Raw genomic sequence first — 17,404 nt, forward strand, 5'->3', positions numbered from 1 at the left:
TCTTTGTTGAAATGCCAAATAAGCTTATATATTTTCAGTAGGTTTTATTGTTAAGTCTTTATTGTTAATGATTCAGGTACATTATCTATCCATTAAGAAAGAGCAAAACCCTCAGATTTCCCATGATTTTATCTTGAAATCTTACGTGTTATTCTCAGGACTCTTCCACCCTCTGTTTCCCCTTCTTTGATAAATGGCCCGAGAACATCTGAATGGGAAGGAAGGCATGGCCCCACACAAGGAAGGTACCTTACGAGAAAGCCAAACCTTCCAATGGCTCTCCCTACAGCAGGATGCTCCATTGTTAGAACCATCTTAAAGATGGTTCCTCAGGAAATGAAGATGAAGGAAGGCAGGGACTGGGATTTCAGATTAGTTATCTGAAATACAGCTAAAGGTGGCACAGGAGTATATCTGGTGAGAAACGAGGAACTGGTTAAGCCATCTCTCCACATCCCCAGATAGCGCTGGTAAAAGAAGCACACGCACTACATGAAAACAGTTCAGACCCAACAGGGGAAGCTTCCAGGACACAAACCCATGCTTAAGATATCTAGAAAATTCCTGAACCACTTGTTCCGGGGCCGTGAGATCTTATCAACCACCTAAGAGCCAACAGGGCACTGAGGTTTTTTGAGAGGGAAGTGACAGGAGGTCCAAATCTTACATCAAGGGGCTTTCTTGAGTCATCCAACCTCTTTCATCTTACCTACACATAATGCTGGATAATAGCACAAACACATTCCCTAAGCTGACTCCCAGCATTTTTACCTGGTAAGTATGCAATATCTCTAAGAAGGATCTGTAGATTTCTGGGTGGTCAAGAAAACGGGTTTTGATCTTATTCACATAGCTTATAGCATTGTTGAATTCCACAGAATCAGATTCCAAAGGCCCCTGAGGTTTGTCTTCCTTATACGGCAGCTGCTGCTTATAGTCATCTGTAGAGTCACTGTGATGGTGGGAATTTTCCTGGAAATTCAACCAAAAGACATCATCAGCACATCAGGCCTGAGGATGCAGGGAACTGATTTTAAAGAGAACTCAGAGTCAAAGTTATTCACACACACACACACACACACACACACACACACACACACACACTCACTCACTCACTCACTCACTCACACACTCCATACACACACATACATACATGCACACATATACGTATATAAAAGCATCATACATACATACACGTGTATATTGCATATATGTATTATAGTGTTTTTATAGGGCTTTTGGCCTAGACCTACGATGTTATCAGCGTAGGGAGTTTCATAGAAAAAATTCCCTATACCAGTACAAATCAGCAACTACATTGCAACTTCAAGTTCTCTAAGAGGTTAAGTACCTAGGTCGAGGTCACACAGGCAATTATGTCTCAGAGGTGGATTTGAACCCAAGTCTCTGAGACTGATTATCTGCTTCTCTGATTCATTTACTAAAAGAGTTAAAACTTATCATGCTCTACAAGAGGAAAAAGGGAAGAAAAATGACCAGAGAATGGTGGTCCAGAGAGGGTGATAGGTCTGCCCAATGCCACATAGCTATTTAATGGGAAAGCCACCATTGGAAGCCAATTTTCTCTAAAGCTTAGCCCAGAGAAAAGAACACAATGGGGAAGAAGCAGGAAGGGAAAATTGGTTCAAGAATAAAAATATTAAACAATCCATAAACAAGGCTAACTTATTGAGGTTAAATAAGAGTTGGCTAGGAAATAGTTGTCACACCTTTTTAAAAGTAAAAATTAGATGTCCATCTCTATCAAATTACCAGGTACAATTTAAAGATGGTTATATTTGCACTATCAACTGTTAGACTACTGTCTTCCCTGTATTTACCACCTGTGTGATCAGAGCAAATCGACTAATTTCTCGGAGGCTGCTTCCTCATTTATAATGTGGGGATAATGACACTTGAACAATTCTATTTCATGGGACAATTATGAGAAAAGTGCCTAAAGTGTGATAAATATATAGGCTACTATTATAATGAAAACTATACACTAAAATAATTTAACTCCTAAACAAATTTTGTTAAAATATTTTATTTTAAAGCTTCATAGAGTTGTGATTTTATCAGACTGGACACCAGTTTCACAGATAAAGACCAACTCCTTCATGCCTTAGTAGACGGTCTTCATGAAATACTGTGGCTTAAAAAAAAAAATCCCTTTGTGGCCAAAATCCTGGTGATCATCATAGGACCACATATTAGAGCTGGAAGAGACCTTAAAGGTCATCAAGTACAGAAGGAACTGAGGCATGCAGGTTTGATGGTGTGTCCAGGTCACAGGGCTAATACGTAAGAGAGTCTGCATAACCAAAGTCAGCCAACTCCATAGAGTCTATTGTCAGGGGCAAATCACTTAACCCCAAGTGCCTCACAGAAAAAAAAAAAAAAAGAGACTTGGAGCGAATAAAGTTTATTGTCAGGTTCGTGCTTGAAGCTTTTCCAACAAACTATCAAAAGTTTTTATGCCCCTGATATCTCCACTAAGAACTCAACACCTTCTCCTTGAGATGTGACATTGGAGCTATTAAGTGAAGGTGTCAAAATATTAAAAAGCTAGGAAAAAAAAATGATGAGCCATGTTTGCACAGCGGGGAAGGAAGCACTGAGGAACATCGCAACAAAGCCTCATACCCTGACCTTCCAAAGACTTGTAGAAACAGAAAAAGCTAGCACTTTTACAGTGCTTTAAGATTTGCCAAGCATTTTGCAAACATTATCTCACTTTAACCTCACAACAACCCTGGAAGGTAGATGCTATTATCTGTCTCATTTTACAGATGTGGAAACTGAGGCAGACAGAGGCATAATAACTTGCCCAGGGTCACACAGCTACTAAGTATCTGAGGCTGGATTTGAACTCAGGTCACTTCAGTATCTTTGCCAAGAAAACCCCAAATGGGGTCCTGAAGAGTCAGGAAGAGTTCAAGAGTTCCTCATCTGTAAACGGGGATTAGCCCCAATGAAACCTGAGAAAACAGGATCTTACTTTCAGCAAATATGCAGAGCAAAGAGAATTCTGCAACGACGTACAGAATACATTATGTCGGTGTTTCTGCAGCTACTAAACGACAGCTACATACGCCAAACCATGAGGCTGATCTCCCGAAACAAGGTTTGAAAAGACCAAAGGAATGTCTCTTTCCAAGTTATCAGGGAAAACAGTACTATTGTGTAGGAGGAAATGATGGAAAGGACAGTGTCAAAGAAACTTGGGAAGACCACGAAGTGATGCAGAACAAAGTGAGCAAAAGCCAGAGAACAATTTGTACAAGAATAACAATATTGTAAAGACAAACAACTCTGACAGATTTCAGAACTCTGATTCCAGGCAACTGATGAATTATGCTACCCATCTCCTGACAGAAAGGTGATGGATTCAAGATGCAAAATGAGACATACACTTCTGCGTACAGACAATGTGGGAATTTGTTTTGACTAACTGCCCGTATTTGTTACAAGAGTCTCATTTCCCTTTTTTTCCTCTTTGGGAAGGGAGAGAAAATTGCTTGTTAAATTGAAAAATAAAATTACTTTTAAAATTGAAAAACAAAAAAAAAGAATAAAGTATTTTTTAATAGCCTGAAGAGGCAAAGAGTTTAAGAATGTGAAAAAGAAGGAAAGAAAGAAAAAGGAGCACAGTTCTTTGAAGTTAGGCAATACCACAGCTATGAGATTGGATAGAGCTGCACCCTCGGAAGAGGGGCCACTTTGCGCATACTTTGAAGGAATAATGGTGTGGACAGAGAGTTGAGCCTAGAAAAGCAATACTGCTTGCATGCAGATAGCAATGGTTGCAGTACGCCACTCCCTGCTAAGGAGGAAGAGATTCGCCGTCTACTCAGGGCATTATCTCAGACATGGAGAGGTTCCCAAGACTTCTCCATTCGACCTTCACAACCCGTCTCCTGTGTCCCCTTCCAGCCACTCACCCGGTAGCCTCATGACCTCTCCTCTGAACTGCTGCAATAGCTGACTACGCTGTCTCCCAGCCTCAATGCTCTTCCCTTCTCTGAGGCGTCCTCCACACAGCTGCCACAGTAATGCTACTCATAAAGAACAGGTCTCACCCCATTACTGCTCTGCTCAGTAAACTGCCCTGGCTCCCCGTTACCTCTAGGATGAAACAGAAACAGCTGATCTGGCATTCAGGCCCTTCACAACTTGGCTCCTACCTGCCTTTCCAGCCTAATTAGACCTTATTCCCCATACCACACTGCGGCCTTCCTGCTGTTCTTCACACACGACCTTCCATGTCCCTGTTGAATGGGAACGCACTACCTCTCCTCTGCTCTGCCTCACAGAATCCCTGGTTTCTTTCAAAGTTCAACCCAAATAACACTTCCACCTACACTAGGCCGTTAGCGTGTCTCCTGATCCCTGCGATGACTTTATGCTCACTCTGTACATTCTTATGAGAGACAGAGTGTTGATCTCAAAGCCAGGAAGTCCTGGGTTCGAGTCTCACCTCTGATACAAACTTGCTACAAGACCCTGCTCTAGGCCAACTCTCTTAAGACTACAGGTTACAGCAAAGGTGCTGACCTGAATAAGCAGAGGGAGCTTCCTCACACAGGAGATCCCTGTACCATGAAATCACAGGTTCTGATCCAGTCTCTGGTCCTACAACTATGTGCACAGTCTGTCCCTCCAATAGAATCTAAGTTCTTTCAGGCCAGGGCTTAAACCACTTCTGTCCCTGTATCCCCAGTGCTAGCAGGACCTGGCAAACAGTAGAGGTTCACTGAGCACTTACTGATTGTCTTGAGGCAAATTGAGATTTGAGGTAAGGGAAAGATTTCCTAACAATTAGAACTACATATTTAGAATTAAATATTATATATTCAATCATAATTATAATATTTAGAATTGAAGGTCAGTTGTTGGTTGTGTCAGAGATGGAATTCTTTTATGATGTGGATCAGAATAGATCTCCACTGTAATGCAATCTTCTACAATGAATGTGACCTTGTTTCAAAAGGTAGAGGTGGTTCTTCTCCAAGAGGAACTCCATACTCCGGACCTGATTCCCACAAAAAAGGAACTTGTTGGGGGGTAGGAATGTGAGGAATTTCGGGGGGAGGCAGGAAGGAAGGGGGGAGGAGAGGAGAGAGGCTGAAATGAGTTTGCTGTGGTGAGGTTACATCTGGAGTGCTGTGTTTAGTCCAAGCATCACATCTGAGGAAAGACGTTGATAAGCTGGAGAACTTGTAAAGGAGGGACGTGAGATGGGGACGTCTAGCTTAGACAAGAGGGCAGGAGCTGTAAAGGTCAGCTTGAGAGCAGTCTTCGAGGATCTAAAAGACAGTCACTTGGAAGAGTGATTTCAGATTTGGGTCCAAGAGGAAATAACTAGGACCAAAAGGGAAACTTTATACAGGGAGTCTTCACCCAAGGGTTGAGTAACAACTTGGCAGGCATGTTGGAGATGGGATCCTTCCTCAATCCCTCTTCATTCTAGTGCTCTCTCTTGGTTAATTATTTCCTGTTTATCCTGTACATAGTTTGCTTTGCACGTATTTGCTTTCATGTTAGCTATTAGATTATAAACTCTATGAGGGCTGAAATTGTCTTTTACCTCTTTTGTAACCCCTTTGCTTAATACAGTGCTTGGCATACAGTAGCCACTTAATAAATGCTTAATGACCGACTGGATGGCTGATCCTCTTTGAGGAACGAGTTAGTCTAGCTGTACCTCCTAACTCTGAAATTCTATGATTCAGCCCTCGTAAACATTAGGGTTTGATCAAATACTACATAGGCTTCATAAGCACAGAAAACCCAAGTTAGTTACAGAAACAGTTAAAACTTTACCAAACAGTACACACTACAGAACATGAAATATAGAATATGAAAACAAGGACAAGGAACTGTCCAAGGAAAAACAAAGAAAAGAAAAAGAAAACAGGTTGATGAGAAGGCAGACAATGCAATTCCATGTTGCTTCTGTTTTCTACACCAAGAAGAATGCTCTTTGCACTAGGAAAGACAAAACAAAAATAGTTAAGAGAAAGCTGAACTCCAAGATCAGTCAGATGAATTCAAGTCTCCAGCTGCATCCTGAACAATACCCTTGCATTGCAAAGAATGAGCAGGTAAGATGGTTGAGCCCCTATTAATGATCTGCAAAAAATCACAGAGAGAGGGAGAGGGAATGGAGGGCTAGAGATGGGCAAATATTGGCCCCATTCCCAAAGGAGGGAAGAGAAAGGAGTTTCCAAGGTATAAGCCTGATTAGGATGCTTTCTGAAATTCTACAATTACTATGGGAATTATTTGGAGCCATTTAGAAGGGGAAGTAGGAAAAGTGATCAAGAAGAAATAGCCTAACTTCATCAAGAACAGGGCCTGCCAGACTAAGCGTGTTCTGAGAGAAGACAAGACAGCCAGGCTAGTAAAAGAAGAGAATACTGTAGAAAGAGAAAATATCTGAATTTCCATCTGAATTGCAGTTGAAGCCCTCCATACGTGTGCCCCCGCTCCCCGCCCCCGAGAATATGAGCTCCTCAAGAGCAGGGGCTATGGTGCTTTTTCGTTTGTATCTCTAGCACTCTGCACATAGTAAGTGTGCAATTTATTAACAATTTATTCATTCCTTCAAATCCAGCAGAATGTTTTACAAAGGCTCGCATGCTACTCTGGTGGACAAGACAGAAATGAGTGCTAGGCAGTAATATAATCAAGTGGATTTGTAATTAGGTGTATGACCATCAGACCCCAAAGGAGATGTTGTTCTTGTCAAGTTTGGAGTTAGGCCTGTAGTGAAGAGGTCCAAAAATCTACCTCAGCTCTCCAGCTGAGTCACTCAGCTCTCAGCTCAGTGACTTGACTGATGGCACAGATGGCAGACTTATCAAATCTTCAAATGACATTACACAGAGCTGAAAGGGAAAGCTAGCATACTAGATAACAGACAGGATCCAAAGAGCTGACAGGCTAAGCTAACAGGCCGAGTCTAGTGAGATGAAATTTAATAGGAAAAAATGTAAACTCATACACTTAGGATCAAAAAATCAACCGTATAAGTATAGGGCCAGGGAGAGGTGACTTGATGACAATTCTTATAAAAAAGAGCTGGAGCTTTGAGTGGACTTGCAAACTCAACAGGAATCAAAAATGCTAAAACAATCTTTGTATCTACTAAAGACAGTGTTCAGAAAGAGAGGTAAGAGCCCCACTGTATTCTGCACTGGTCAGGCAAAAACTGACAAAACAGTAAACGCAGGATGGTGAAAAGACTGAAAGCAAGTCATGTGAGAAGCGGCTGAAGAAACTGCCGATGCTTAGCTGGAGAGGAAGAAATATTAGGGAGACATGTGAAGGGCTATCATGTGGAAAAAGGACGTGCTTTGCTCTGCTTGTCCCACAGAAAACTAGGAGCAATGGAGGCAGATTTTAGTTCCACATAAAGAGAAAAAGCTTTCTAACAAATAAAGCTTTCAGGGGGAAACAGGCCATCTCAGCAAGCAGCAGGTTTCCCATTGCTGGACCTCCTCAAGGAGAGAGGCGATGACTCCTCGCATGTGTGCTACAGGGAGGCTGGACTGGACAGATGCCTTCGGACGTCCTTTCTAACCCCTGAGATGCTATAATTTTCAGTAGGCCCAGCTAGATCTACAAGGTTTCTTCCAGTCTATGATCTGAGGTCCCTGCTACCTTTAACATTCTGTTCTGAAGTCACTTTCAGCTTTAACACACTTTCTCAAGAGGCAACTGGTGGCGTAGTGGATAGAGGGCAGGGCCTGGAATCAGGAAGACCTGAGTTCAAATCCTGCCTCAAATACTTACTAGCTATGTGCTCCTAGGCAAGTGACTTAACCATAGTCTGCCGGTTTCCTTTTCTGTTAAAAGGAATTAACAACAGCACCTATCTCATAGGATTGGACTGTTGTGAGGATTCAAATGAGATATCTTTAAGCACTTAGCACAATGCCTGGCACACAGCAGGCACTTAATGCTAATTCCCTCCCTCAAGAACCATCATGACTACCACTTAAATGCTACAGCTAACAAAGAAACAAAGACAGAATTAGTGGAAGACTGTATACTTTAAGATTAAGCTACAGGAGGAATATAAACCTTTGTTCAGAAGCTACAAAATGGAGTTTCTCACAAGTCCCTCCTTAGTGTCATGGTACTATCTTCTCCTGAACTATCTGTGGGCAAAGATGTGAAAAAATCGTTTACAATGATTTTGAAAGTAGGTTTCAAATAGAAGAGGGCAGCAACTACAAGTATTTATAGTTTTCTCTGAATGTAAGACTATATTTTCTGTCAAGATCCAACTATGAGAGTCCAGTTGCAGGAACATTCAGAGAGAACTAAAATGCATTTTCACAGCATGGAGTTCAATTTAATTCCATTTGATTCCCACCTTTTCCCAGCAAACAATAACAATAATACCATGCAATCACACTGTTCTTTCTTCTTTGAAAAGTACTTCCCCATATATGAGGTTAACTTTGAGAGAAAGCGTGGTGTAATGGGAAAATATGGAACTCGTGTAAAGAGATTTGGTTTTAAACCCCAGCCTGGATACTTACTGGCTACATGATAAGTTAACACCTAAGCTTAGCTCCTTCACCTATAAAATGGGGATTATAGTTTTTGCACTTCCTACCTCCCATGGCTGCTGTAAGGGAAATTCTCTGTAAACCTTCCATAGCTACAGAACTAAGAATTATCACCCATTATCATTAGGGAGTAAGAGCCTTGGGAAGTAGACCGGGGGGTGGGGGGGGGGTGTCAAGTCATGGTTGTTTGTGACTCACTGTTCCTTCACCTGTAAAATAGAAATCTTATTTGTAATACTGGCCTCACCGGGTTCTTAACGAGGAAAAATTTTATAAAGCCATACATCTGTAAGCAATTATAAAAATGTGAATCATACAGTATTTAGGACACTTGTAAACATTAAATTAACTGTTGATGTTCTAAACAAGTTGATATGTTACTAGAAAAAAGGAACCACATCAGCCACTTATTTAGTCAACCACCTGCCATGACCCCTGGCACACCGTGAAACCACACCCCAGAAGATTTAACCCAATCAGCCTGGGGCCTAACTATCCTGATTAATAATCATATATCTAGTTGGCCCCAGCCATATTTTATATCCCACCCAAACCATTTTTTTTAAACCTTCTTCTCACTTCCCCCTTAATAAAAGGATCTGTTCTGTGAAGTTTGGACTCAGGCAAAGGGCTGCACTTGAGGATCTAGAGGGCCACATGTGGCCTGGAGGCCGCAGGTTCCCCACCCTTCTCCTAAACCATGACCAGGACTCCCCTACATGTGCTGTCTCAGACAATTAGAATGTAAGCTCCTTGAAGGCAAGGGCTTTCTTTGTCTTGATTTTCCCAGCACTTAGCGGCGTTAGGTACAAAGTATTTAATAAATGCTTCTTCATTCATTCACTCGCTTCAATATTGGCATTTTCATCATAACACAAACAAATTACAGCTACGTGAAGAATAGTTCACAGGTTTCCTTGAACCACTGAAGAAAGGAATTTACAGAGCTGGTTACACTGTGGGCCCAAAGGCAACAAGAAATAGCACTTTATGTGGGATACTTGATATCCTGATTGGCTGTATTAATCAGGAGCATAAGCAAAAAGGCCATGGAAGCAACTACACCAAATGGGCTGACGAACTGAGGAAAACAAAGGAGGAACAAATTCCATGAAGAACCTTACAACAGCCTTCCAATCAATTTCACATACACCTTAATACTCAATAACTTTACTTTGAAGGGAGGACAGTGAAAACACGGCAGAAAAGAAGGTTTTAGATTAAGAAAAGGAGATTACAGGCTAGGATATTACTCAAAGCTGTCACAACTATATGTCATAAACACTTTTTCAAGAAGAGAATCAAAAGGTGGTGCATAGGGCAATATCTAACAGCAAAGAGAAAATTAAATTGACTATATAGAAAACAATAGGTAATAAGAGAGAATATTACAGAAGATAAAATGGACAATTTTGACTATTTAAAATTTAAAAGACTTTGCAAACACAACCAACATGGCTAAGATTAGAAGGAAAACATTTAACTGGAAAAATATTTGCAGCAAGCTTCTCTGATAAATGTCTCATTTCCAAGACATATATGGAACTGATTCAAATTTATAGGAATAAGAGCCATTCCTCAATTGATATATAGTCAGAGGATATGAACAAGCAAATCTCTAGGGAAGAAACCCAAATCATCTATAGCCACAGGGGAAAAAATGTTCCAAATCACTAATAATTAGAGAAATGAAAATTAAAGCAACTCTAAAGTTCTATCAGATTGGCAAAGTTTATAAAAAAGGACAATGATGATGCTAGAGGAGGTACAGAAAAAGAGGCATGATAATACACTGCTAGCAGAGCTATGAACTGGTAGTCATTCTGGAAAACAATGTGCAACTATATTAAAAACATCACTAAACTTTGTGCACCCTCTGACTCAGTGATACCACTACTAGGTCTACATTCCAAAGAGATCAAATAAAGATAAAAAGGATCCATATGTACAAAAATATTTATAGGGGCTCTTTTTTGTGGTGGCAAATATTTGAAAAATGAGGGGGTGCCCATTAATTAGGGAATATCTGAACAAATTATGGTACATGAATGTAATGGGATACTATTGCAGAAATGACAAAAAAGGACAGTTTCAGAAAAATCTTGGAAAATTTGTATGAATTGGTATAGAGTGAAGCGAGCAGAGCCAGGAAAACAATGAATACATTAACAACATCATAAAAATTAAAACTTTGAAAGACTCAAGTACTCAATAAAATCAATAAGATGACCAACTAAAATTCCACAGAACCCATGATATAATATGCTACCCACTTCCTGATAAAGGGATGATGAAGTGAATGAGACATATATATTTTTAGACTTGGCCTATGTGAGCTTTTGTTTTGCGTGACTACATGTATTTGTTACAAGATGGTTTCCCTTGCCCCTAGGAAGAGGGGGTAGAAAGAAAGGAGAAAAAAAAATAAATGATTAACTGAAAGAAAATTTAATTTTTAAAGTTTTAAAAAACTGGATACTGATGAGGGAATCATTTCTGTATCAAGGTATCCTTGTGAAATCAGACCAAATACTATTTAAAAAAGGTCAAAATCAAGATGGCAGGGTATGCAACTGTGAGAGTTCCAACTCAATCCATTTAAAGAAGCTGTTAACACTAAAGATGGAAAATGGATAAAAGTTAAGACATCAGCTCTTATCACTATTTCTTAAAGGAGTTTAACTAATGTAAAAGTATTGTCTTAAGAGATCAAAGAGCCCAGAAATTGACTAAACCACCAAAATACCAAAAAACCATATGGCATCCAGAGATAACAAAGATGTAGCATACAAAGAGCATTAGATTAAGAACAGTATTGTCTCCTGAAACAGTAAGAAGCATTATCAGTGAAAACAAATCTTCAGAAAGCAAGACACAACTAATCCAAAACATCTCAAAAGCATTTACGGATAAAGCCATAAAGAGAACAGACACAAAATAGAACATATCTGCTGGAATTCCTATTGTTCTATATTCACATCATAAATAACAGTGGAAATCATATACCAGGATAAGATGAAAATGAGTACCTGATTTAGACATTAAAGGGTGACATCACAAGCAAATTAGAGGGCCCTGGAAAAAAAATCACCTGTCAAATCTATAGATATAGGAAGAGCTCATGACCAGACAAGAGACAGAAAGGCTCACAGGAGGGAAAACAGACAATTTTGATGACATAAAAGAAAAGATTTTGCACAAACAAAATCAAAGTAGGTAAAATTAGAAGAGAAACAGGAAACTGGGGAAGAAAATATTTACAGCAAGTTTCTCTGACAAAGGTCTCATTTCTAAGATTTATGTAAGAAACTGAGTCAAATTCATGAGAATAAAAGCCATTCCCTGACAAATGGTCAAAGGATATGAATAGACAGTTTTCATAGGAAGAAATCCAAGCTATCAATAGCCATGTGAAAAAAATGCTCTAAATCACTAATAATTAGAGAAATGCGAATTAAAACAACTGAGGTGCCACCTTCACACCCATCAGATTGGCTAAGCTGACAAAAACGGAAAATGACAAATGCTGAAAGGGCTGTGGAAAAACAAGTATTTTAATACACTGTGGTGGAACTGTGAACTAATCCAACCATTCTGGAAAGCAATTTGCAATTAGGCCCAAAGGGCTATAAAATTGTGCATAACTTTAACCCAGCAATACCACCAAGGTTATTCCCCAAAGAGATCAAAGAAAGAGAAAAAAAGGACCCACATATACAAAAATATTAATAGAAGTTCTTTTTGTGGTGGCAAACAATTAGAAACTGAGGCGAGGCCTATCAACTGGAGAATGGTTGAACAACTTGTGATATACAAATATGATGGAATATTATTGTGCTGTAAGAAATGATGAAGGGGATGGTTTCAAAAAGACCTAGAAAGACCTGTATTAACTGATGCAAAGAGAAATGAGCAGAACAGAACAATCTACACAGTAATAGCAATATTGTAAAGATAATCAACTCTGAAAGATTTAGTAATTCTGTTCAACACAATGACCCAACACAATTCCAAAGGACTCATGATGGATTGCGCTATCCTTGTCCAGATACAGAACTAATGGACCTAAAGGGAAGACTGAAGCATATTTTTTCTTTCTTTTTCTTTTTTTTATGAAACATAGCTATTGTGGAAATTTGTTTTGCATGACTACATATATTCGTAATTGGTTTTGTTTTTCTTGCCTCCTCACTGAGTGTGTAAAAAGGGGAGGGAAAAGGAGTGAATCTGGAACTGAAAAAAGAATTTTAAAGTTATGCTTAAAAAATTAAAATTAAAAAAAGAAACAATAAAGAGGACTGTTTTGGAAAAACTTGGGAAGATTTGTATGAACTGATGAAAAGTGAAGTGAGCAGAACAAGAGAATAATTTATACAATAAAAACAATAATGTAAAGATAAACAACTTAAGGGGCAGCTAGGTAGTGCAGTGGATAGAACACCAGCCCTGGAGTCAGGAGGACCTGAGTTCAAATCCGGCCTCAGACACATGATACTCACTATCGGTGTGACCCTGGGCAAGTCACTTAATCCCAACTGCCTCAAAAAAAAAAAAAAAAAAAAAAGATAATCAACTGAAGAACTCTGATCAATACAATGACCACCCACAATTCCAAAGGACTCAAGATGAAACATGACATCTACCTACAGATAGAGAGACTGCAGACTGAAGCATTCTTTTACCTTTTCTTTTTTTTGGACATGAACTACACATATTTGTAACAGATTTTGTTTTTCTTGCCTTCTCAATAGATGGGAACGGAGAAGGAGTGAAAGAGAAAACTCAGAACTTTATAAAAATAAAATAAAATTGACTTAAAAAAATTAATGACACTGGAACCACTTTTGGACTGTAACACCTTAAGATCCAGTTGTGTTCCATAAGAAAGGAGGAGTGACACTTAAGAAGGCGACATCTGGAAGAATGGCTAGAAGTGATGAAAAACACAGAAGGAACTCAGGAGGCCAAACCGTTTGTGAAGCATGAAGGGACTAATCACCAAGATGTTTCTTAAGGGAAAGAAACTTCCCAAAATGGGGAAAAAAAAAACTCATGCATCTTATGTATTACCGCCAAAAAGGCAACTAAGAAAATAAAAGCAAGTAATAACTTGGAATTTATCAGATAAATCCTCATGAGAATGACCTTCACGTTCATTAGAAGTGTTCTTGGTAAAAATCTGATAAAGAACAGACAGGCTTTCACAGACAATATTCTATGGTGGACCTCATCTTCAGTCACACAATTAATTGCAACGTGTATAGCAAATACAACATTCCTACTGTACTTATTTGCTGATAACAAAAAGGTAGTTGATACAGTAGAGCAAAAAGTAAACTTAGAGGCTCTGCACCAACATTAAATGCCTTGTTGGCCAGAGAGACAATTCTGCTCATCAACAATCACTAATACACAAGGCTTTAGGGTACTTACCGCTATAATGATGGATTTATCATGCAAAGTGCAAATCGAAAAGAGATTTCCTATAAATTATGAAGCCTCAAGATACTACTTGCAGATGACATATGCTGATGGCTATCAAGCCACAGCATACCACAGTGCGTGCTCAGAGGCCCACTGCCATTCAAAAGAAAAAGGCCTAGTAATTTACATGGGAAAAATCAAGTAGATCAAAATTATAACATGCAATTGGACAGGCAGTGTGTAAATCCATTATATATCTATCTTGGGCAGCATTACAAATAGATAACAAATTGGTCCCAAAGCTGAATAAGAGAGTAGGCTCTCTAACTGCATTTCAGAAACGATGGTTTTCAATCAGTCCAAGATGCTGCTCCGTAACCGAGAAATCCATCTTTCTAACACCAATATTCTCCTAATGATACCACCCGGACTCAAAGTTGCAGGAAACACAAAGAGACATAAATGGTCAATTTGTGTAGGCTTAATATTACCAACAATTACTCAAGCTCGAGTAATAAAAGACATCATTAAGAAAATGCACAGGGGGCAGCTAGGTGATGCAGTGGACAGAACTCCGGCCTTGGAGTCAGGAGTTCCTGAGTTCAAATCCAGCTTCAAACACATAACACTTCCTAGTTGTGTGACTCTGGGCAAGTCACTTAACCCTGACTGCCTCACCAAAAAAAAAAAAAAAGAAAATGTACGATCAAATAAGGAGATGGGCAGGTCATGCATCAAGAGAAAGGGGCCAAAGACAAATAAGAAGAGTCAAACTGGGCTCCACGAGATGGTAAAGCCATAGAGAAAGGTCTCCAGCACATTCCATCGTCCTCTGTGGAGAACACAGACACAAGTCATGAAATATGAGGGAATGTGGGTAGGTCATAATCTACACCTATGGAGGGAGTACTCCAATGCTAAGTTTATGAATCCAGTCACGTTATTCTCAAATCCTAATTTCTCACAAGATAAATCTAGCTATGATTTCTTTTTAAGAAGTACAAACTCTGCACTCTGGGACTACCGTTTGTAAACATGAATTAAAAGCTCTTCATAATTCTACAATCATGTGCCTCCAAATTTCTTTTTAAAATGGAGCAGATTTCTGAAGCAATGATAGCAAATGCCAGTCTATCTTTGACCTAAAGTAACACTAGTCGTTCCTCCTCTGTCCCCATACACATCATCATCCCATTTCCTTAATACTAACCCTTATAACTCTCTCTGTAATTATCCCCTTAACTTGGAAAGATAGATTTTTCAGAGATCATCTAACCCAACCCTCTTTTTACAGATGGAGAAAGAAACTAAGGCCCAGAGAGGGAAGTGACTTGGCCAAGGTCACAGAGTAATAGCTTTTAAACCTAAGCCTTATAAAACGCTTGATATAAATTATGTCTCACTTGATCTTCACAGCAATGCTGTGAAGTACAAGTATTGCACCATCACCACAAGACATAGGAGTAAACTAAAGGTCAGAGAGGCTGACTTATCCAGGGCACATCACAGAGCTGGGACCTGATGTGCCACTGCCTGGTGAGGGCTCCCCTCCCCTAGCCACACATTCTTTCCACCACACTGAGCTGCTCTCGCCCTAAATGCTGCCTAGAACACAAGCCCTTACAGAAGCTGTTAAAAAAGACAATTCTGATTCCCACCTCTTCAACTGTCTTAAATGACCACCTCACCCAGCTGAGATGCCCCTTTCTTTGTCTCTGGGCACCCCGATCCCATGTAGGCACCGGGACAGGGTTTTCTACCAGCTCAGATCCTGCAAAGACTCGGGAGGAGGAGGAATGGGAGGTGGGCATTGCAGCACCAGGTGTGTCTGTAAATGGCAGGTATAGACAGAATGCTCCAGGTCCTTTCTAATCTATCCTCAAACAAAACTTATCTTCACTCTGTAGGACCACATTTCTTGCACCCAAGGAGCAGGTGCCAGCAACTTAAATATAACAAAGCTTTACATATATTTAATTTTAAGACTTCCAGGCCAGGTACTGTGATGAACATCGTTAATCCCAGGTACCACAGAGCCGGGGGCTGGCAGATCTGGAGCTCAGGAGCCCTGGGCTGAAATGGATTAAGCTGATCAGGTGACTACACTAAGTCTGGCATTAATATGGTGAACCCCTGGGATGGAGGGGGGCATGGGCCAGGAACAGCTCAGAAACACAGGGAGCCAGTCAAAGCTCTTACACTGGTCTGTAGTAGGATTAGGCCCATGAGCAATCTTTGTACCTCCAGCCTGGGTAAGAAAAGGAGATTCAGTCTTTAAAAAGAAAAAGAAACTATGATTTAATCATTGTACATCTCCTTCTACCAAATCCCTCCATGACCAATAGATGGTCTTCATAAAATGCTATGGGCAAAAAAATTAATCTCCTGGTAGCCAATCTCCTGAGGGTGAACAGACCTCATCTCCAGGTCCTAGTTAGGTGGTACCAAGGAGCTGGGCCTAACTGGTATAGTTTTCAAGGCCTTAGGGTCACCTCACAGCCGTGAAGGGACATTTTATTAGACATCTGCCTAAATACATCTTTACAACATAGAATGGGTCTGAAAACATATTTAAGTTTCCTTGAAGCCCTCACAGAGGAAGTTACAAAATGAAATCATTTACCAACAGCTGTTGGCACAGTCCTTTCTATTCAAAATAAAAACACATTTCTGAAGAATCAATCCATGATGTGAAGGCTACAAACTAGAACATCCAGCCAGTATTTAGATTTTCAAAACTGACTGCTTTGGGTTTCTTGTGTGGGTGTTTCCATCTATTTTAGTTTGAACCAAAACTGATTAGCAGAGGCCAGGTAGCAAAATGTGTTCTAAATTGCAATCAAAGCAACTCACATATGCTGGAAATCAGTTCTGTTCTTCTTGTAAATCTATGCACATATTTTGGATACACTTCAGTCACTCAAACCATCTCAACATACCTGACTTGTCAACGGGGACTGAATGCTTAACTTGCCATTCTTTGGGATTTCTATCCTGTATCCCAGAGGAAGAAAAGCGTTGAATCCAACAATGAGGTCAGGGTGTTCATGGAAGAGCTGAGACACTCGCCTGATGACGCCAGGAGTATCAATGCTAAAACAAGAAGAAGTGGGGTGGGCAGGAGCATTAAGCGATGAACTCTCCATGACAACCAAGCTGCCTGTGAGTTACCCCTAAGCTTCTAGTGCTTTGCCCTCACCTACACCAAGAGGTGCCAAGGGCCCACCTACTGCAGAGACGAGCAGGCAGAGAGCGCTGGATCTTGGTCCCATCTCTGAGGCCCTGGGCGGGTGGGTCCCAGGTCCTCTCAGTCCTCTGAGTGGCCACTCCCAGGCCCCAGTGGCACGCTGGAGTCACCAACAGAGGGCAGAGGCCCAGGCCGTCATGACTAGAGC

At 40.3% G+C, this 17,404-nt stretch overlaps 1 protein-coding gene across 1 annotated transcript in view; it reads right to left on the reverse strand.

Moving 5' to 3' along the window:
• SIN3B (SIN3 transcription regulator family member B) overlaps positions 1-17,404 on the reverse strand; it is a 63,447-nt gene that overhangs the window by 40,851 nt on the left and 5,192 nt on the right. Inside the window, exons 3-4 of the mRNA XM_027845385.1 lie at positions 16,949-17,102; positions 772-972 (exon numbers count right to left, since the gene is read on the reverse strand). Of these exons, the coding sequence (XP_027701186.1) occupies positions 772-972; positions 16,949-17,102 (355 nt within the window). The remainder of the gene's footprint in view (positions 1-771; positions 973-16,948; positions 17,103-17,404) is intronic.

This window comes from Vombatus ursinus, unplaced genomic scaffold (assembly GCF_900497805.2).
Source record: "Vombatus ursinus unplaced genomic scaffold, bare-nosed wombat genome assembly UNPS02014961.1, whole genome shotgun sequence".
In the NCBI taxonomy this organism is placed as follows: Eukaryota; Metazoa; Chordata; class Mammalia; order Diprotodontia; family Vombatidae; genus Vombatus; species Vombatus ursinus.